The sequence below is a fragment of the Macrosteles quadrilineatus genome, unplaced genomic scaffold (assembly GCF_028750875.1).
Source record: "Macrosteles quadrilineatus isolate MER2022 unplaced genomic scaffold, UCM_ALF_1.0 Scaffold_12__1_contigs__length_5162894, whole genome shotgun sequence".
NCBI lineage: Eukaryota > Metazoa > Arthropoda > Insecta > Hemiptera > Cicadellidae > Macrosteles > Macrosteles quadrilineatus.
Genome location: NW_026542605.1, coordinates 482395 through 506506, shown reverse-complemented (window position 1 = coordinate 506506; position 24112 = coordinate 482395). Strand labels below are relative to the sequence as shown.

At 35.0% G+C, this 24112-nt stretch overlaps 1 protein-coding gene across 1 annotated transcript; it reads left to right on the top strand.

The window, feature by feature from the left end:
* The first annotated feature begins 2105 nt into the window (after window positions 1-2105).
* LOC129004920 (probable 5-hydroxyisourate hydrolase R09H10.3) lies at window positions 2106-23292 on the top strand. Its single transcript, XM_054433626.1, has 6 exons — window positions 2106-2238; window positions 8149-8291; window positions 9444-9623; window positions 19773-19894; window positions 22734-22869; window positions 23106-23292. Exons 1-6 carry the CDS (start codon window positions 2169-2171, stop codon window positions 23193-23195), a joined length of 741 nt encoding a protein of 246 aa, XP_054289601.1. The 5' UTR covers window positions 2106-2168; the 3' UTR covers window positions 23196-23292.
* The last annotated feature ends 820 nt before the right edge of the window (window positions 23293-24112 follow it).

Here is a 24112-nt window from a genome sequence, read left to right as displayed (position 1 = left end):
CCCAAGCCCTTCAGCAGGTATACCGGGGGTGATCATGGAAGGGGGGGACCTTTCCGGGGTGTGCATTTTGAAAACGATCGGGGTTAACGTATCCGGTTAACATCAATTATTGTAATTAGAAAATCTGGTAATTGTATATGATAAGTGAATATAATTATCTAATTTATGCTCAAACTCAAAAATAACTCGTCTTATCGACGAGTGCATGCTGCAACTGAAATTGAGTGTCCGCGGCCGGAAACATCACCCCCCAGTCTCTGACGTCATTATGACGTAGGGGGGTGATGTTTCCGGGGGCGACCTTTCCGCGTCCCCGTTTTGGGTGGGGATGATTGACGTACGATGATTAATCATTGATAAAGAAAACCCCTCAATATATTTCATACAAGTTTGCCAAAAGACTGTTTAATAATTAATATATAAACAGTCATATGTTTTTCAATTGTTTTGTAAACAGAAAATAGTTTAGTAAATTGTTTTGTTGAATACAATAAAGAAGATACCTAGTTTTTGTTACAATTTATTTTGTCATTTCTAATGTTTGATATTAATCGTCCGTGATATCAAAGGAATTGAATCACGTACAGTATAGTGACGATATAATAAATAAAACATACAGAATTGAAAACCGAACCAATATGAATAAAAAATCCATGTCTGTATATTTTAAACGGAACAATATTGTCTTAGTCCAGTAACCAATCTTTCGTAAAAACAAAAGTACCGTACCATATTAGCTCATGATGGAAGGAAAATTATCTGCTTCCAAACAAAACAGCTGTTACACCTGCGACGTTGCCACTTTGAATGCCGCGGCCTGAATTTTTTTTTATTTTAGGGTCAATTTCATGATTTGCACTTTACTTTACGGTTCGTTTAAATAACTAGAGGACGGGTTATTGTTTATGATTAGATAGTTTTATTCGGTAAAACGAGGTTTTAAAAATGACTGAAATAACAAGAAACAAATTAAACAAAACATGACCTCTACAGAGCACCAGGGATAACTAACAGAAATCAGAATCAGAAATAGTTATTTGTCATTGGACATTACAAAAAATGCATTGACAATTAATTGTCATGTATATAGCATGGCTACAGCTGTAGTAATAATAGAGATCGATGGGCTACAGAGAGGCCAGATCGAAAGGCCAGAGCGAATGCTACATTATTGTTATGAATTATTGTTTCCATCTTGTTTTGTTGTATGAATGTAAAAATGTAGTTAACCGTTGGTATGTAAAATAATAAAATAATACAGTCAGGCTATACATTACAAATAACATGTCCAATATGTTAAAGGTGTCAGCTCTGTGGCTTACCAACAGTATGGAATGTGATTTAACAATAAATACATTTTATAAATAAATATGATAATTTAACAAAGAATAAATTATATGAACCAACAACAAATTACATATATTAAGATAAAAATTTCTAAAAATTAACAATTGCAACAGATGTTACAACAAATGATGGACAATTAAAATATAAACAACAGTAGACAAGGCCCTGCTAACAAGAGATAGAAACAGTATAACAAATGCTAATAGACAATTAAAAGATTAACAACAATATAAACTAAACTAGGCACTGATAATGAGTCTAAAATTGAACTTCCTTTTTTACGGCCATGAAGTCGTCAATCGAAAAAAAGGGTTTCTTAAGAGCCAGTCATAAAATTTACTTAAAAATAAGGAATGTCTTCCTGGATAAAATTGAACAGTCCTACTCAATTTATTAAATACCTTATCGGACATAACAACATGACTTTTCAATGTTGGTAACAATGAATTTGGCTTCAGGTGTTCCATAAGGATGAGAAATTAAATTAACTCAGGGAGTATGTTTGGGAGTATGGTTTTATCTATTGTTTAAATCAAAGCCTTAACTTATATGACTAAACGCTTATATATCCCTCTTGCTAAGTTACATGACAAATAGTCAAACCTGCGATAAAAACAAGAAAAAATACTGTCTTAAATCAGGTGAATTTTATTTTTTTTTTTTAGGGTAGCCGGCAGTGGCAGACAACTTTGACTTATAATAACCAACAAACCAACCTAACCAAATGAAAAATAAAGAACTAATTAGACCTGTTTGTTTTTGTTTAAGTTACGTAGTTTAATCTAAACTACTCTAAATTATTATTGATAGACTATCAAATAATGCCTAAAAACGATTCCAAATCTAAACAATCATATCGGACTGCTTGGGAATCGCTGCCAGACTTCAAAGGTAAGCCTAGGCAAAGTTGTGATGTAAATAGGCCTACAATTAAGTAATTTCAGATAATTTTTTTATTTTATTTTGCTTCCAACGGTTATAAGGAGGGGAGCGAGCTGGCGTAGTGGTTAGAGCGCGGACCTCAGTCCCTGAGGTCCCGGGTTCGATCCCCGCCAAGTCACCAATGGATTTTATCTAAGTGATAATGCTGCAACCCCTAGGTCTAGTCTGAAGTAATGTGAAAAACAATCCCAGGCTCGTGCCTAGGGTCCTTAGGCCAAACAAAAAAAAAAAAAAAAAACGGTTATAAGGAGGTAGTTATGCTCCTTTCATAGCATTCAACATTTCACTCGCATTCGTTATTACTTTTTGTTAGGCTAATTAACGGCTGCACATTACTTGACGTCCTATGATTCGATTGTTTTTTTCGATTCGATATTTTCATTCGATTGTTTCATTCGATATATTGTTTCATTCGATATATCGTTTGGTTGGTTAGGTTAGGTTAACCTTACCTAATTAACCAAATGATATATCGAATGAAGCAATCGATATATCGATCGATATTTTCATTCAAATGAGTGTAGGACGTCAAGTAAAGTGCAGCCTAATTAACTTTCAATTTTTCAATATTGTATTATTTTGTATTATCAGCATGTCAACACTGAAAAATGGTGTAAACGTAAACAAATAAATAAATAACTAGCTGTCCTCACTGGGGCTGAGCCCGAAAGGATTTTTGAGATAAGAATAGGTCTTTAAATGTTAATCGGGAATGTTAGCTATCTTCATGCCAAATTTCAGCCCAATCCATCCGTTTTACTAATCCTGCGGAAGGGAATTTTGATCTTATTTTGGCACCTTGTATTATAACTGTGCACATCATTCCTTGTAGTGAATTTCTGCAGGTTATCATGGATAGTTTACAAATGAAAAGATGTAGTTAGGTACGGTACTGTAATCTGTCAAAATGCCCGTCCGTACTAAAAGCGGCATACCGCGATCCCTTCTACCACTCCCTGTGATAATATGCAAAGCCTTCTTCTGCTGTTGTAGGACCTTGAGGCTGTCAAGTGCATGGCCTCATAGCGACCACATGAGATCCTATGGCTGTGGAACAACGAATGGTATACCACTATCAAATAGGATTCGGGGACAAGTTTAACCTCGCTAACCTCTTACAAATGTTGTCAATATGGTCTACCCAGGTTCATTTGGGATTAAGAGTAAAGCCCAGCAGTGACACATTTCTCGACACTTGTTCAAGTGATGGCGTTAGAGGGCATATCAGTTTCTTTGTCTTATCGTCACTAAGCTTAGACATGTTATGGTTAAACCATTCTCTAGCAGCTGCAAACAAATGCTCAGATTCTTCTATCGCTTCGTTTGGACTTCTTCCAATTGTTACAAGTGTCGTGTCATCGGCAAATCTTAGCGCCCTACCCCCCAACTCTAGGTCATTGATAGCCACCTTACTTCATCATAGGTTATACATCCTTAACTTCCACAAGTGGGTAAACATTGACTCATCAAAGTAGTTTTGCATGGGACAGTCACTTAACCTAGGGGGGGTCACTTTGTGCGGGCTCTAACTAGGCAATAGCCCATGCATTTTGTTTTGCTTATTGCTCAGTGTGGTAGCTAGGTGGCTACCAATCAGAGGTCACTAAAACCTATTTATTGTGCCGCAAAGTGTTGATGAGTGAAGGTGCGCAGTTTATTTGTTCTCATTGTTACATATGCTACAACTGTAGCCAGTTCAAGTGTTTGTGGTAGGTATGAGTTTTCCTAGGTCAAATATCAATTGAAACCGGCTTATTCCTTGGCTCAGTGAATTCCATCTCTATCTTACATTTCTTCAGGTCTCGTGGTAAAATAAATGTTTGTTTGTAAAATGTATAATATACCGTATGTGTATCTTTTTTTTTGAACAAAGATCTAAATAACAGCATTAAAAGGGGAGCGTTTCATAAACTCCAAATTTCACAAACTCCAATGCTTAAAATATTAAATGAACAGAGCGTTTCATAATGTCCAAATTTCATAAGCTCCAAAACTATAACATTTAAATAATCACTGTTTCACAATGTCCAAATTTCACAAACTCCAACGATGATTTCACAAAGTCCAACGTTAATATATTAATTAAACAGAGCGTTTCATAATCTCCAAATGTCATAAGCTCCAAATCTATCAACATTCAAATAATCACCGTTTCACAATGTCCGATTTCACAAACTCCAACGTTTAAATACCAAATAAACAGAGCAGTTCATAATCTCCAAATTTCATAAGCTCCAACAGTACAGTCTGGGTAAAGTTACATTTTTATATTTTTAATATCTTTAATTCAAGCTTTCAGCTGAGATCTTAACTGTTCTGTCTCTCAATTAAAAATCCATTACAAATACTGTACTTTTTAAAACATATAAATATATTCTATAAGTATCTATCTATCTATATATTAATAGGCAAGCATGTTTCTTTAAAACCTTTTTTCTCAGCTCGTGTGCATCGTAGGGAAAATCTACGCATACTGTTGGAAAGCTATTTTCCTGTAGGTGTGCAGAATCCCTTTATAAATTTAAATAGGCTCAAAGATAAGCACAAAAAATGAGTTTAAAAATTTGAAAAAATTAACATGGATCTTATGCGTTGCTATGCTGGTTACGAAATAACAACGAAATATAAACAGAAAATCAAAACAAATGGAAGAAACTCCAATCACATGTTTTATTCACAGTGTGGGGTGAAAATAGATAAGTGAGTACATTACATATTTTTGGTCGAGTTTCGACCACTGGACGACCTCTCGTCTATATATTAATAGGCAAGCATGTTTCTTTAAAACCTTTTTTCTCAGCTCGCGTGTATCGTAGGAAAAATCTACGCATACCGTTAGAAAGCTATTTTCCTGTAGGTGTGCAGAATCCCTTTATAAATTAAAATAGGCTCAAAAATAAGCACAAAAAATGAATTTGAAATTTAAAAAAATTAACATGGGTATTATGGGTTGCTATGGTGATGACGAAATAACAACACAATATAAACAGAAAATCAAAACAAATGGAAGACATTCCAATCACATGTTTTATTTACAGTGTGGGGTGAAAATAGAGAAGGTTGTACAAAACATACTTTTGGTCGATTTTTCGACCACGGGGCGTGCTCTCGTATTTTCTAATAGCTGTTAAAATTTCATGATGATTACATCAGTAGTTTTTTGTGTGTAGAAATAGCTCGTTGTTAGAAAAGTGCCGAAAACCTTGTACTTTATTCATTCTACCCACTAAAAGGAGGAGTTAAAAGTTCATAAAAAGGTAGAAACTAACATACATAAACGCAGAAATACATTTTTATAAATAGGATTTAACTTATAGGCCCTACATCATATTGTAAGTATACTGGTCAATACTTACACTGGTTTCAATATAAGCTGAAACTCGAGTATTTACACCTTTTTACTCGACAGCTGTCTCGTTTTCTCTTTTAGTTTTAACTATAGGCCTACCTACAAGGAATATCCATCTTGACACATACATAATTTGATTACGAGTTTGTTTATATATTACAATAATTTGTTTAACATTTTAGCTTTTAGGGACTTATGTCCCTACAAGCTACTAGTTAAATCAACGCCACAATAAATAAACTTGGTAAAATATAATTTAACTAACTTGTTAATCTGTACTAGCTGACAAAATTATTTACCTACTTTTAAAATATGAATACCCATAATGTTAACATGGGAAACTCCACAGCCAGGAAGGAGGTCTGAAAGGATTTTTGTGATAAGAATATGTCTATATGTTAATCGGGAATATGTGCTATCATCATGCCAAATTTAAGACCTATCCGACCTGTAGTTAATGCATTATTGGACTTCAAACAGACAAAAAAACACACAAACTTTCACATTTATAATATTATTTAGGAAGTACGATTATATTAACGATTATCCATGTTGCAATATATAAACTAATAACTTCATTGATACGTAACTTCATTGATAGTGTAAATCAAATAAGGAAAATGGAAAGTCGATTAGTCAGCAGGTTTGCTGCAGAAGGGGTATTAATACCAATACTTTACACTCTTAACAAAGCAACTACAGACCAACAATGATGTTTCGTGACGCGCCGCTACAACACTAGAACGTGTAGCGCCTACATACCAAACCACGGCAACCTCTGCAGCGACTTCTGGCAGAGACTGTACCGTTGGAGCTTATGAAATTTGGAGATTATGAATCGCTGTGTTTATTTAATATTCTAATCATTGGAGTTTGTGAAATTTGGAGGTTGTGAAACGGTAAGTATTTGAAAGTTATATTTTTGGAGTTTATGAAATTTGGACATCACGAACCGCTCTGTTTATTTAATATAACGTTGGACTTTGTGAAATAACCGTTAGAGTTTGTGAAACTTGGACATTGTGAAACGGTGCTTATTTGAAAGTTATAGTTTTGGAGTTAATGAAATTTGGACATTATGAATCACACTGTTTATTTAATATTTTAGACGTTGGAGTTTGTGAAATTTGGACATTATGAACCTCACCCATTAAAAGTATTCTCTTCCACGTGCTCTTCCTAATTCAAAGCATGGCTATAGCAGCTTGTCTTCAACTATGATTTAAAATACCCAAATCTTTAAAGACTAAAAATAGGGTACAGTTCCGCAGAGAACTATGAAATATCATCAGATTTAATTTTCATTCGATATACATTTTTATATTCTATTTTATTGAATGTAAATATTGACTTTCTGTTAGCCTACAGGTCTTTCCAAAAAGAGGGCCGCCCACCACTCTTGCAGTGCGCTGCGGAATTTAGGTTAGGTGAATTTAGTTAAGCCACAGAGAAGTAAGGAACAGAGGATGCACTCCATGGAACACTTAAGTGATTTCGTCTAGGGCAATGTCCAACACCACCCCCCTCGCCATCATTTACTACAACGCTCACAGTAGAAGAGGACCTGGTGCCCGTGTGATAGAAATTTCCTCACAGTGCTCGCCGTTCGGGCTCTTCCGTGCTCTTCACACACAAGTATATTTCCAGCACAACATACCAAATGTGAAAGCGCACAGTTGTCCTATAAAAGTGTTTCCTCTGTACCTTACTTCTCTATGGTTCAGTTTCATTTATGATGGTGACAAACAAGGTAGGCCTACCATTTACAAAATTTACTTTTTTTAAGTCATGAAAAAAGAGAACAAATACAAATTGACAAATTTATCTCTTTATCAATTAGGCCTACAGAACATATCAAATTTGTTTTTATAAATGTTACCTAGTTTGTTATTATCATTAACTAAGCCAAACTGAACCAAACTAACTGCCACGGCACAGTGTGAAAGAGTCTTTTTGAAATGGCCCAATGGATAAAAATGACTGAAAGAAAAGTGAAAACTGTATCCGATACGATAAATGTCGCAATAGCCTATTATTTATTAATATGTTGTAGGTTCTCTGTTGAACTGTACCTCCTAAATATATATATTTTATGCAATCCTGAGAAAAGTTAGTAGCTTTTTGATGGTTCGAAACTGGACCCAGCTGTTCCTGATCATTGGGCTTTAAATAAATGATCCTGACTAATGAAACCGCTGATCTTAGTCAGTAACAAAGCTACACAGGTCATCACACACCATTCTACACTCATCCTTCACTCATATTTGGGTTAAAATACGCACCTAGGTGGCGTCCCCATCTCAATAATTGATTGATTGATTGATTGATTTAGAAGAGAAGCAGAATTTAGTTTTCTATAAGGCAAAATTATAATGTTGTACTACTAATTTACAACCATAATTAATGGTCTTTGGAATGGAAATAAAATAAATTGTATTAATTAGCCTATAGTAGGCCTAACTTAGGTACATTTCAATCTAGTATCTTGTGGTTGTTTTTTATTTTGTTAGGTTGGCTGCGAGCGGTCCCAGAAAACCCAACCAGAGCCTTTTGCAAAATATGTAACAAAACTTTGTACGCTCATAGGCTTGGCTTACTTCACCACATGAGCACTAGGAAACACACAAAAAAAGCAGAGATACAGTTTACTCAGGTAATAAAAAACTTGCATATAATTTTCTGCTTATTTTACTTTGTTATGAAATTTTAAGTTTATCAGTTTTGTTAAGAACATTTTATTGGTTTGTAATTTTTTTTTACAATATTGGTTTGTAATTTTTTTTTTTACAATAGACTACCTATTCACATAGTCTGATCATGCTGGCTCGTGAACTCGTTAGAATAAACGTAGGTTTACACGTTTGAACCAAATGCCATCTATTATACACGCATATATACAAAAAACAAGAAACTGAAGATGAACTTATTGAAATAGATGCAGCACTTAGACTTCAATACAGGGTGACCCAAAAACAATGAACAACTTTGTTGCAGTGTAAATATTTTAATAACAGGCTTATACAAATTTTAATAAAAGTAATGTAACAAAAATATTCTTAAGTTTTTCAGGATATAAATTTAATTTTAAAATGTCAACATGGCTTTCATAGTTGGCAAAAATAGTAACTTATAGGGACATAAGTGGACTTTTAGGGAACCCTAAAAAGCTCAATAATATAAAACAAATTATTTTAATATACAAACAAACTCAGAAATATATTATCTATGTGTCAGAGTATAATATCCCTATAGGGCCTACACCATTTCTTTTGTGTAAAAAAAGTTTGTTGCTTGTCTTTGTTTGCTTTTGTTGATGTTGTTTTTAATAAATAATTTAAATTAATAGGTTTAACCATAAACTAACCAACACAAGTAGACTTCTCATCCCATTGTAAATTTTGAAGCTCGTTTTTCATGTCTAGTTCATGTACGCCACACTGGGCGCTAGTGTCGACGAAATTTTGTTTCTATTATTTTAGGTTTAATTTCTTGATTTGTGCTTTACTGTTTGGTTAAATAACTAGGGGACAATATATTGTTTATGATTAGATCGTATTATTTGGTTAAACAAGGTTTTAAATGACTGTATTAACGGGAAACAAATTGTAAACAAAACACGACCTCTACATAAACCGTACAGAACTAACAATAAAATTGTCTTCAGCTGTTTCATAAGGATGAGAAATCTACTAAGGGAGTATGTTTTATCTATGGTTTAACTCTGCTAAAGGCAGCAAACATGTAATTGTTTGTGAATAAATATCTGTACTGGTTTATTAAGGTATAATAATCTCATGTGTTACAGAATGAGCAAAACAAGTCCATGGAAGAAGCACAATGTAACAGTGGTATAGAATTAATGCACCCAGGCTTTAACACAGAAACAACTGTTATTAATTCTAGCATGGAAGAAGCTCCTAACCTATGCAATGACTCTTTGGCTAATTCTACACAGCTAGAATCAACAGTCGATAAAGTTACAAAGGTTTGTTGTTAGTTTTTTTAAGTTAAGGTTGGAGAAATCGTTAAAATATGTTTTATTAGTGTAAACACGTATGTTGCGTACTAGTTCATCACTTTTCCATATTTTCATTCAAAATTGATTTCAATATATTATAATTTTATTTCTTCTTTGTTCTGAATACAATTTCCTATTTTTCTTTCCCATTCCAATTTCTTGACAGCTGAAAGTTATTTAATTTAATGTTTATTTACATCATATTTTTGATTATTATAAAAAAAAACATTGCATTTCTATCTTCAGTACAATCACTACATATAATTTTTCATTCTCAATTTTAATTTATAACTCACATACAATATTTCATGGGATTTAAGCAAATATTACTCATTTTAATTTCAACTACATTATATAATCCGTATTGTGAACATCATTGTTAAATTCTACAAGAAAGAAAGACATTTTAAAAGTGATATTTTAATCATCAAGACATGAATGAACTTAAACTTAAACACCTCAAGAAACTATGAATCCATCAAGACGGTTCCACCAATGAACATGAAAATAATGATTGACATTCTTGGTGAGTTTCATCAATATTAAGTTTTTTTTGTTTTTGACAAACTTATTTTCAGAAAAGGAACAATATTGTATATTAAACTGAAAAACTTGTCTTGTTACTTGTTTCTATAATTATTTATGTAAAATATTTAGCTGACAAATCCCAACAATATCAATTTTGAATTGTTTCACTTCTTTGCCTAATTTAGGCTGGTCCTTCGATTTATTTCCTTTATTAATTTTCTTATTTCAACTACCTTTTCGCCACAAATTCTTGGTCCAAATCGAGCCGGATTACTTTTGTTATCAGCCCTGTGGCCTTATAGTCTATTATCGAAACATCCATCTTACTTCTCATTCCTTCTGTCCCTACGTGTCTGACTGTACGTAACACGCCCATTGCAATATGCCCGGCAACAGATCAACAGATTTCAAGTCTGAAACTTACATACGTCTCACCAACTTGACAAAGGCTAGATTCTCTCATCTTTTAGAGTATGACACACCTATTACCAAATCAGACTTAAGAAAATTGACCAATTACCGCAATGAAATTCAAAGAAAATATGATGATTTTCTTTGCAATTTGGAACGTGTGGTTCAAGTTCAGGATGAGGGGAACATTACTGAGGAGCGTTTGGTAGCTGATCAAAACAGTGTAGGCTATCAGACTTGTCCATAGAGTTGACCTCTTCTATTGATGATATGTTGTCATCTGGCGATGAACAACTTAGCCTACCCGGTTCGAACGCTGAATTAACTATACAGCATCAGTCATGTTCAGCGCGACTACCAAAACTTGAGCTTCCTAAATTTAGTGGGAACTTCGCTGATTGGTCAAACTTCATCAATGTCTTCAATACGACAATTCACAAAAACGACACGTTAAACAAAGTAACTAAGTTTCAATACTTATTAAGTGTTTTGTCATCAGAACCATTGAACCTGATTAAAAACCTTTCACTTACTGAGGCTAACTATGACATTGCCTACGAAATGGTTTTCAAACGTTACCAAAATGACAGACGCTTACGCCTACTTCATCTCAATATTATTCTTGACTTACCAGACATTTCTAGTCGCAATGTTTCTGGAATTCGCACGTTTGTTAACAGCTACAATGAACATATTCAGGCGTTAACTGTAATCGATTGTGACATCAGCAATTCTAACCATCTATTGACGGCTTTGCTACTTCGGAAACTTGATGTGGATTTACGCAAACGTCTTGAAACATTCCGTGACAACAGACAGGCTACAGCTCACACATTGCCCTCTGCAGAAGAAATACTTGAATTTCTCACGTCCGAATGTGATCGGCATGAGGATGCAGTTGCTACCACATCGTGTTTTAAAGAATCACGTATCTCTCATGTACCAGAAAAACAGGTTAACACACGTAAATTTATAACAAGCCCAATATTCAACTCAAAACCTAAACCTCAACAAGTTACGTTGCTGTGTGCTGGATGTGATGGCACTGATCATAAAACTTACAACTGTGCCAAATTCTTAAAACTATCACCACAAGACAGATTCCAGGCAGTAAAATCACATCACCATTGTATTTCTTGCTTAGGAAATCACAGTTCTCAAACATGTCAGTCTCAGTCAGTTTGTAAACATTGTAGTAAACGTCACAACACCTTATTGCACTTTCCAACTGAAGAACTGACATTCACAAATAAAGCTGGACAATCCAATTCACACAAACGTAATGAGCAGTTTCGTCCATCCAATACAGATGCACAAAATCCAATCACCTTGCATGTCCGTAATCCTCGAACCACCGTTTCACAAACAGCAATGGTCTTATTGGGAACTTTATTAATTAACATACGTAGTTCCAGTGGACAGGTTCAAACATTTCGTGCGCTTATTGATACAGGAAGCATGGCGTCTCTTATTTCTGAACGTGCTGTCCATTTACTGAATACTCCTCGAAGCAGATGTTTTACTCAAATTGTAGGCATCAGTCAGCAAAGTACGAAAACAAAGGGGCAAATTACAGCAAACATTGAAACTTTATCGGGAATTACACTACAGCCGAACCATTCATTTGTTATACTTGATAAGCTTACTCTGAACATTCCTCGATGTCCAGTAGCTCCAGAGGTGGTTTCACGCTTGAAACATGAACAATTAGCAGATCCTAATTTTCATCTTCCTAACCGCATTGATGTCATTTTAGGAGCATCTTTGGTACCTCATTTATTCACAGGTCCTGTTACATCACTCGGCAGCACATTGCCATCAATAATTAATACTCCATGTGGTAACATAATTATTGGTACTACTCCATGTACACCTGATACATTGCAATCATGCACATCTCAATCGAGTACTTTAAATATTTGTTTGCATACTACAAGTTTAAACGACATACACGATTCCATTCAAAGATTTTGGCTCTTAGAAGAAATCCCAAACCACAAACAACAATCCCAAGAAGATATTCATTGTGAAAAGTTATTCGCAGACACTCATACCAGAGACGAACTCGGTAGATACATTGTACGATTACCGTTTAAAGGCTCATCCAAAATGTTAGGTTCGTCCATTGATGCAGCTAAGCAACGTTTAATTGCAATGGAACGTAAGTTTTCACGTAACGAATGTTTTTCTATGCTGTATAAAGATTTTATGCATGAATACTTATCTCTTGATCATATGTCTCTCATAGATGTATCGTCATTAACTCCGCAACATTATTATTTACCTCATCACGGGGTGTTAAAAGAATCTAGTTCAACAACTAAGCTTCGCACTGTATTTAATGCAAGTTGCAAAACTGATTCTGGCCATTCACTCAATGACTTGTTACTGACTGGTCCAGCATTGCAACCTAACATAGCTGACATTCTGACTCAGTTCAGAAGACATCGTATTGTCATGTGCTCAGACATCAAACAAATGTGTCGCCAAATTGTGATTCATCCTTCGGATCGTAACTATCAGCTGATTCTATGGCGCGATTCACCAAATAAGCTTATGCAAACATATCAACTTAACACTGTTACATATGGTATGAATTGTTCTCCATATCTAGTTATTAGAACCTTGCACCAGCTAGCTACTGATGAAGGTCACAAGTACCCTCAAGCAGCCTATGCAATAAAACACCATACATATATGGATGATATTATTACTGGCTCAGACACTTTGGAAGAGGCCATACAACTTAAGACTCAACTTACTCAGTTATTGCAATGTGGTCAATTCGAACTTCGCAAGTGGATGTCAAACTCAGAACAGTTGCTTCAAGATCTTCCTGAGTCACATCGCGAAACTCCAAAATTTGTGTCTGAATCCTCCTGTCCTCAATTTACTATATTAGGTCTCCAATGGTCACCTACGTTGGACGTTTTCACTTACGTTACCACTAATCTAGATTACAACGCAAATCTTACAAAACGACATGTTCTTAGCGCAATCGCTAAAATCTATGACCCGTGTGGATTCTTAACTCCATGCATCATGATAGCCAAGTGTATTATGCAACAAATCTGGACTCTTGGAATCAGTTGGGACAGCATTTTACCTGATTCTATTATCGATCAGTGGAAACGATTCTCCGATGATACTCAATATTTATCAGACATCACCATACCACGTTCTTTAAATCTGCATTCTTTAAAAGGCATTGAGCTTCATGGTTTTGCGGACGCCTCAGAAACAGGATTTGCTTGTTTAATTTATTTCAGATGTGTTCATCTTGATGATTCAGTCACCATAAACTTTGTTATGGCAAAAGGTCGTGTCGCTCCATTACGTCGCACCACAATACTTCGTTTAGAGTTATGTGCAGCTCATTTGCTGTCAAAGTTGACATCACATTGCACATCATTGTTTCCCAACATGTTTAATACAAACATCTTCTTGTGGTCTGATTCCACAATTGTCTTAACCTGGATCAAAACCCCAGCTTACCAACTTAAAACTTTTGTCGCCAATCAAGTTGCCGCAATTCAAGAATCACACTCCACTGAAGTGTGGCATCACGTTAACACTAATGACAATCCTGCTGACTGTGGTTCTCGTGGTTTACGAGTCAAACAGCTGGTAGACAATCATATGTGGTGGTCAGGGCCATCATGGCTTTCTCGTCCATCTACAGATTGGCCAAAGCAAGAGCATAAAAAAACTGACTTTAATTCTGAAGTTTCGTCCGAATTAAAACCAACACCGTTGCCTGTATTTGTAACTACAGGTGTCACTGAATGGCAACCACTCAAATTTTATTCATCGTGGACAAAACTCGTGCGTATAATTGCAATTGTTTTACGGTTCAAACACAACTGTTTGAATAAACAGAATCGTGTCATAGGTTTCATCACAACTGACGAATTGCGCACATCTACATTTAAGATCTTTCACAGAGTCCAATCAGAAGTCTTCGCCACTGAAAAACAGGAACTTCAAGCTAACCATTCTAACAAACTGAAACCACTCCATCCGTTCATTGATGACAATGACATTATTCGTGTCGGAGGGCGTCTTCAGAATTCTGAACTTCCATACCAGTCAAAACATCCGATATTATTACCTAAATCTCACCACATCACAAATATTTACATAAACTACTGGCACATTACCTACTTGCATGCCGGTCCTTTATTTATCCAATCCATCTTATCTCGTTGTGTATGGATCTTAAACGCACGAAACATCATTCGAAAACGGATCCACAACTGTGTCACATGTTTCCGACACAAGCCAACAAACACCATTCCATTAATGGCGTCTTTACCAAAACCCAGAGTCACACCATCTAAACCATTCTTGCATACTGGAACTGATTTCATGGGACCATTTGATACCAAAATAGCCAACATGAGATTTCTTAAAATTACCAAAACCTATGCCTGTTTGTTCATCTGTATGACTACTAAAGCAGTGCATCTCGAGCTTGTAACTGACTTGACAACACAAGCATTCATCGCAGCGCTCACTAGATTTATTAGTCGTCGAGGAATTTGTTCTCACATCTACTGTGACTGTGGCACCAATTTCAAGGGTGCTGCTAATGAATTAAACCGTATCACTCGGCACACCATTGCTTCTTCAGATGCACGTGATAAATTACAAAGCCACTTTGCTCCATCAGACATCAGGTTTCATTTCAATCCTCCTTGTGCCCCAAATTTCGGTGGCCTATGGGAAAGAACAGTTCAAAGCGTTAAACGACACATAGTTAGAGTTATTGATAAAACCATCCTCACACTTCCTGAAATGATGACATTACTAACGCAGATTGAGTCGATTCTCAATTCGAGACCTCTTACACCTCTCTCAACTGATCCTCAAGAACTAGATGTACTTACCCCAGGACATTTCTTGACAGGTGCACCATTAGTTTCCATCCCTGAACCATGTCTACTCGATGTGTCACCCAATCGACTTTTGCGTTGGCAACAAGTCCAACAATTTTCACAACATCTATGGAAACGATGGAGCCTAGAATATTTGCATCATCTCCAGCAACGTCACAAGTGGACAAAACCGACTGCAAACATCAAGATTGGTGATCTAGTTCTCCTGAAAACCTCAACTCTACCATGTCATTGGCCAACTGGCCGTATCAGTGAATTACTTCCTGGGAAAGACAACATTGTCCGTGTGGTAAAGGTCAAGACCACTGATGGAGAATACATTCGCCCAGTGTCCCAAGTCTATCCACTGCCAATGAGTGACACCAACTTTGGTTGAACCAGACGTTCAACGGTGGCCGGCGTTGTTGCGTACTAGTTCATCACTTTTCCATATTTTCATTCAAAATTGATTTCAATATATTATAATTTTATTTCTTCTTTGTTCTGAATACAATTTCCTATTTTTCTTTCCCATTCCAATTTCTTGACAGCTGAAAGTTATTTAATTTAATGTTTATTTACATCATATTTTTGATTATTATAAAAAAAAACATTGCATTTCTGTCTTCAGTACAATCACTACATATCATTTTTCATTCTCAATTTTAATTTATAACTCACATACAATATTTCATGGGATTTAAGCAAATATTACTCATTTTAATTTCAACTACATTATATAATCCGTATTGTGAACATCATTGTTAAATTCTACAAGAAAGAAAGACATTTTAAAAGTGATATTTTAATCATCAAGACATGAATGAACTTAAACTTAAACACCTCAAGAAACTATGAATCCATCAAGACGGTTCCACCAATGAACATGAAAATAATGATTGACATTCTTGGTGAGTTTCATCAATATTAAGTTTTTTTTTGTTTTTGACAAACTTATTTTCAGAAAAGGAACAATATTGTATATTAAACTGAAAAACTTGTCTTGTTACTTGTTTCTATAATTATTTATGTAAAATATTTAGCTGACAAATCCCAACAATATCAATTTTGAATTGTTTCACTTCTTTGCCTAATTTAGGCTGGTCCTTCGATTTATTTCCTTTATTAATTTTCTTATTTCAACTACCTTTTCCCCACAACGTACCTACTTCATTTGATTTGGTTAAATGTTAGTGATATTATTTTGTGATGAGAGGTTTAGCTTAATTTCTGAAAGTATCCCATAGACTGTATCTCAGAGTATATATTACTATATATATTAAGGAACGCGGCAGCGTTCCGCCCCGCCAAGTCCCCCAGCGGTACACAGCTGCTGCAGTGTATATATACATGACGTGACAAAGTGGCTTTTTTACTCGTCTATAGCTCTGAAGAAACAAAAGCTATTAAAATAATTGTTCATCTACTGGATAGGGGCAATCATTCTCAACAAAATTAAAAAAAAGAATTTAAAAAACGGTTGTGTTTGAGCCAAGAAAAACTAGTTTGAAAATTCACAAATTTTCCGTGTTCTCCTTCTTCTCCTTAAATGTTGACGGACCTACAGCCCAAACCACTGGCTCAATTTTAATGTTTTTTATGTTGTTTGAAAGCCCTTAGCGTGTAGATGTGCCTTTTGAGGGTCTCAAGTCGGTGCGTTGACCCATAAACCCTTGGCAAGCCCTCAAAGTACGAGTTTGGCCCATTTAAATAACATGGGATTAAAATCAAAACAAAAGAAGGACCAGCTGCGATTAAATCTTAATTAATTAAATGTTAGAGAAATTCATAGGAACAGCTGAAAAATTATTTTAATACTTTTATAAAGTATTTTTTTCAGGTATACTGAATGATTTGAACTACTTACTATATAAAATTACTTAGAGCAGTGATATTCCCCGATACTTTCCATTGAAAAATGCAGTGTACCGATGGTACACTGGTACAGCAGCTCGTCATTTTTAACAGTTTAATACTACTTATCAAAACATATGAAACCTAGGAACTTGAAACTTAGTACTAGTACGCTAGTACTAAGGTTTGTTCTATGTTTTGATACACTAAAACAAATAAAACGATCGGGAAAATCACTCTACATATGTTAAACAAGCAATTAAAAAGTGATATGTAAATTTAGGATAAATGAGTTATTCAATATTTGTTTTGCCTTATGCTATTTCTAACAAACCTAATTAGTTTGATTACATTTTTACATCTCTAATAAGGGCTCAATTTACACTAGTCTTTAGATATACGGGTTTAATTATTAGAACACTTATGTAACATCAACACATTTTATGTTGTTCAAGATGAGCATTGATGAAATTTGAAAATGAGTTTAAGCCCAGTGGGTTTGTTAAATAGTAATTTTGGTACGTGTGTCAAAAAGTTTTTAATCTGTTTAAAGCAGATAAGACCAAAAATGTAGAATTTAGTTCTTCATTAACAATATTATTGAAATTAAATGAGATGTAGTTGTGCCGTGGTCTATATATCAGAGAAAAGAGGATTTTTATTTTAACTGTTAATTTTCTACAAAAATAAATAAAATCTAACAAAAAACCACTAAGTGGTAACACTTTCCCCGCCAAGTCAGCAATCCAAAAAAGTTAATAAATCATTACTTTTTCCGCCAAGAAAAACAATGTAATGTATGTAAGTTTGGCAACTTGGCGGCAGACTTTTGCTCGATCCCTTTAAAAAATACCATAAAACTAGTTCCATTGAGCAAGTATCCCTCCTATTGGTACATTGCTAGGTGAGAGCTTATTTTACAAAATTTGACCTTATTTGTGCCACATTTCATAAATTATACTTAGTTAGACTAATTAATTAGAGAAGTTGATTTGTGAAATTATCCACGAACGTAACTTAAATGAAAAAAACCAAGCAAAAGTCTGCCGCCAAGTTGCCAAACTTACATACATTACATTGTTTTTCTTGGCGGAAAAAGTAATGATTTATTAACTTTTTTGGATTGCTGACTTGGCGGGGAAAGTGTTACCACTTAGTGGTTTTTTGTTAGATATATATATATATATGTATGTATATTATGACAATTTCTGTGATTAGGCACGGCCACCTTTAACAACAGGCCGTGGCCTGGTAGAATTGGCAACGTCGCAAGTGGTGTTATTTAGTGACAGACGTCCCATAAGATAACATGGTAGACCGGTGACATCAGCTCATTAATTCGCACTTTATTGATTTAAATCTATGAACATAATTTTTTTATATTGAAAATAAAACATACAGAATTGAAAACCGAAACCGAAACAATATGAATTAAAAATCTATATCCGTACATTTTAAGCAGAGTCAATATTGTCATAGTCCAGTAACCAATCTTTCATAAATACACAAATACCATTAGCTGCTTCCAAACAAAACAGCTGTTACAACACCATTTGCAACGTTGCCACTTTGAAGGCCACGGCCTGGAGTTAAAGGCGGCCGTGGATTAGGGCTACTGTTTTGATATAAAAAAGCATTATTAAAAACTAAGTACCCTTTTTTGAAAATCAATGCATTTGTATGTGTATATACATATATATCTTTAGGAGGTCTTTCAATTAATTTTGCAATAGACGGTATGAAATGGTAAGCGTACGCTATTCTACTGTTATCCAAAATGTGTGTGTTGTTCTGTCTGAAATAAAAATAACCTATGTATTTTAATAATTTCAAAATTATTGCTGGAACAGGTGTTTCATTTATATAAATCAATGACTCCATATCTGCCATTTTGTTATCCTACCCCCTCATCATGCCTCTCATTCCGTCTCTCCCATTTACCCATTGAGTACAACAATAAGAATAAGAATAAGAATAAGAATAAGAATCCTTTATTGTCATTAGACACGGTTGTGCAATAGACATTGTCAAAGAAAACTATAAACTAGAAAATGTAACAGAGTCATGAACATTATCACAGTAGACCTTATGTAACATACATGTAAAACTTAGCCTATATCACAGAAGAGATCACAGTTGTCAATTGAGAATAAATATCATAAAATAAAAATTGCACAAAAATAGCAAAAGTAAAACTGTAGGTACCTGTAATTTTTGAAAATATTCAGAATCCTCTTTCTAACTAATACACATATAGTACGTAAGCTATATGTAGGTATTGCTTTAAGCTAAGACTGAAGTTTTAAGGATTCAAAATATAAAAATCATTTAGTGCTTAAGCTAAGCACCCCAAAATTGTTTCTATAAAAAAACTGCTACAGTGCTAGTGTAATATTATTTAGTTCCATTATTCTTCAGTAATTAAAAGGTCACTAAATTTTTGCAGAGCATTTCACTGCCTCCTATCTCAACACATGTTTTAGATAGTTCAAGAGGAACTCCAGTACCTAATCTCCGTGTCAGCTTATACAAACTTATTAACAGTGGATGGACTTTGATCAGGGAATGGTAAGGAATTTCAATACAGTACTATCAATTTCATCACTTTGTGGTTTTTTCATGTGTTGGACAACCATTTCAAAATAATTTATTTTTCTAGTTATTTTAGAAAAGCTACAATAGTGACATTTTGTTGTATGAGTGTTTGTTAATTAACAATAACAAGAAGGCTATATTTTCATGTAAAATCATAGATAAAACATATTCCCTTAGTAGATTCCCCATCCTTATGGAACAGCTGAAGCCAATTTTATTGTTAAATCTGTCCGGTTTTCTGTAGATGTCGTGTTTTGTTTACAGTTTGTTTCTATTATTTTAGGGTTAGTTTCTCATTATTTGGGTCTCACTGTTTGGTTATATATATAGCGTATATAGAGTTTATTGTTTATGAATAAGATATTTTTAATTGGTTAAACGAGGTTTTAAATTACTGAAATAACAAGAAACAAGTTGTAGACAAAACATGGCATCTACAGAAAACCGGACAGAACTAACAATAAAATTGGCTTCAGCTGTTCCATAAGGATGGGAAATCTACTAAGGCCAGGGCCACACTTGTAATTTTTATCCAGCGAGACTGTTTTTTCCGTTTTCACGTGCGACGCACGTGGAACAGTTTGACCGTGGCCACACTCGTCTTACGAGATAGGTTTTTTGGGCAAACCAGTGAGACTGATAGAGCATGCCACACTGGCAATAAAAATCGTCTGTGTCCGTGTTCCGCCTCCCCCCCTCCACGTACTAAATCAGTCAGGTTAAAACTAGAAACGTCCGTGGAAAAAATTCAGCGAGATAAGATGAGTGTGTTCACTCCCATAAGCCGCAATGCCCCGCGACTAGTTTGTGCCCCGTCACTAGTGCAACGCCCGTGGAATGTTAGTAGAGAATACACGAGCAATTCCGTTTGTCAGTCTCGCTGGTAAAACGAGAGAGACTGACAAACGCGTTCACGGACGTTTTTACTCTAGTGTGGCCTGCCCCATATACCGTAATGTATCTCTCAAACCCACGGGTAACGCTCGTGGAAAAAATTCAGCGAGATAAGATTACTGTGGCCCCGGCCTAAGGGACCATGTTTTATCCGTGGTAAAATTCTCCAACTTTCCTATCCTCATAAATTTCTATTTTGCTGTCAATAGGCTACTGAATACTTCTTAGTTAACCTTCTTAGAATACAACATAAAAGGTGGTAAGATATTTGGATATAATATGTTTTAAAATATGTGTGAGGAGATAAGAATAACTTGGGACACCACAATTTATTTTTGAATTGCAATTATATTATGCTTATTTAGCTCATATGCATAGAATAAAATGGAAAAGTACCTACAATTGTAGCGATAGCTACATTTAATTGTAGCTGTAGTTATAGCTAGCTAGGTACTTATAACCGCAGGAAATTATTTGAATTAAGCTACGATCGAGACAGATGATGATAACTTTACTGTGATCACGGGAGACGATTATGTTTCCGTTACCGCTGAACAATATCAGGATTTTGTCACAACCACGGAAGACAGTGGTGATGTTTCTGTTACTGAGTAAATTTTGTTTCTTTAACTGAGAATTCTCTTTACAATAACTAAAATAGCGAGCTGTGTTATCGCTAAACAGCATTGCGGGAGTTGGCGCAAAACACGTTTGAAATTTTAGTATAAAAAGTACGACCTGAACTACCTGGATTTTTTTTTTTACTCATGAATTTTTTCTGGTTGGCCTGGTGGACACCCTGTAAATACTCAGTATGATCTTCTATAATAATATTGGTGCAGTTTTTATTTCAAATTTACACTCAGTATGATGTTTTTATAGGGGGGTCATTCACTGGAGGATTATAAATCACCGTTGCACTCACACAACATTGCACTCACACTACATTATTCTTTTACCATTATAATATTGGAAGCAAGCTGGTCACTATCTGGCTCAAATCCTGCCAATCACCAATATATTTTGTCTATGTGATTATGCCGCGACGCTCTAGACCTAGTCTGAAGTAATTTGAAGGTTCTGGATTAAGAGTCTAGTGTCCTGTTAAAGCTCTGACACAGTAAAAGATTGCTAAAACCTTTCACAATAACTTAGACGTCATACATTTCCAAGAATTTAAACACTCATCTAGGGATTGTTATTTAATCCATGCCTGATGGACAGTTATCAGTACAGCACTGTGCTCACATTGTTTGGGTCAAATTAATTTTCGGTACATTTGAAAAAGGTATAACAATTTTTCAAATAAATAAAAAAACGCTAAATCAAATAATATTCTGTAACAAAAGATATCATTGAACAATTATTATGTCCAATCGCCAATCATAAAATATCACATTAATAAAATGAAATAGCGTATTGTAGACTGGGACGGTGGCATTGTCCTGTAATCCAGCTACTAGGAGGTCATGAATTGTGGATATTTATAGGCATACACTGTGGATGCGATATTCCCTGGTGTGGATTAACGTCCACACTAGTGAGTACTACAACTATCCGCAGTATTATCCTGATAATTAAACCAATATTTGTTAATTGCAAGGCAAAAATTTTGTTTGGATTCCACTATAAACTGTAGGTCCCTTAGTTCCCATTGGCTGTATGGGCTATTAATTAACAGCTGCGTCTAAGGAATACAATATATTATCAATATCAATTATTTAAGATGGGGACGCCACTATATACGTCAACCTTAGTCACTAACAAGACTACAAGATCGCGCACTCATCCTACACTCATTTCCATTCATACTTGGCTTAAAATACCTACATTCGGATGGTCGTCATTTCAAAGTAAAGTATTATAGTATAGAAAGTATTGAACAATAATTATTATGTCCAATCAATTTATTTTTCAGTGTTACAAATCCTTTAGGAAGATGCAACGAGTTCATTTCAAAAGAGGAATTCAAGCCAGGACGTTTCAAGCTACATTTTGATGTTGACAGATATTTTGAACTTCAGAAGCAAGATTATTTTTTCCCGTTTGTCGAGGTCAGTATGTGTTGGTGCTTTATAATCACTAAAAGATAAAAACAGATTTGGCTCCTAGATAATTAAATTATATTATTTAAATTTTAAACTACAACAGTTTACTCATTCTCCATAAGAATAACATGGGAATTTTAAATTTACAATTTATCATTTATCAAGCTCGTCTTCCATGTTTATTTTCACTTTAACTGAGTTGTGCATTTATGATCTTCCTTACCATATACATCTGTTTACAGATAGTTTTTGATGTTCGGTCACCTCTTGAGCACTATCACGTTCCTCTGATCCTGAGCCCTTTTGGATATTCAACTTATCGAGGAAGTTAACATGAGGAAAGGGACACCATCAAACACCTTATTATTAACTGTAACTACTGTATCAATGAATTATAATAAAATAATATGTAAGATTTTAAGGGTAAAATTTTGAGTAGTTTCTCTTGTAGTTATAGCCAGCCAGAAGTGTCAACTTCTTTCATTAGGCCTAAAGCAGGGTATAGACCGGGACAATAGAGAAGGCAAATTGCTGGCTGCAAGTACTGTCCATTACGTCACCTGCCATATGTTTTCCTATACACCAGGTAAGTACTATCGGTAAGTGACAAGGAAAGGACTTCACGGAGTTCACGAGTGAATGGTGTCGATAGTTGAATATAATTTGTGTTAAGCATGTCTGATTGTCATGAAGATTTTTGTCAGCATAGTTAATATGACGTCTGTTCATATATAGTTTGTAATTTTGAAAAAATTCTAAAAACTTAGTGATGTCTTCACAGCTCCACTTAATGATTTTTTTCATCTCAGCAGGGCCCTTGTCTGTCATTTTAAATAAACACACTTTCACTTCTCTAAACATGATCAACTCTGATTGAACTTGCCACTCTGCTCTACTGGTGGGAAGTGCATGTCAAGTACACGTTTTGTCAGGAAAGTTCTGGCCGCCAGTGTGACCCACTACTTGCCGCAGCCAGGCCAGTAAAATCAATCATGTTTGAGTTTTCTGGCCTGGCCGCGGCAAGTAGTGGGTCCAGGGCTTAATTTCAGCCGGAGCACACCGGAGCGCAGCTCCGGTACTTCTCAGGACACTGGAGCGAAGCTCCGGTTATCTGGTTCGATAATTTATTTTGTACTCGATCTTAATTAGCTGTAAATAGTAGTATTTATTTTTCAATTTTTGACTTGAGTGAAAATTTAAAAACGTACGTTTTCAGGAAAAGCACTTTGCAAATTTGTTTCCCCTTTTT

Excerpts from the sequence above, each read along its gene's own strand:
- LOC129004920 (XM_054433626.1), top strand. The coding sequence starts at position 2,169 with ATGCCTAAAAACGATTCCAAATCTAAACAATCATATCGGACTGCTTGG. Across the intron at positions 9,624-19,772 it reads CAGTCGATAAAGTTACAAAG|AGCATTTCACTGCCTCCTAT; the intron begins GTTTGTTGTTAG and ends AAATTTTTGCAG. Across the intron at positions 19,895-22,733 it reads TGGACTTTGATCAGGGAATG|TGTTACAAATCCTTTAGGAA; the intron begins GTAAGGAATTTC and ends TTTATTTTTCAG.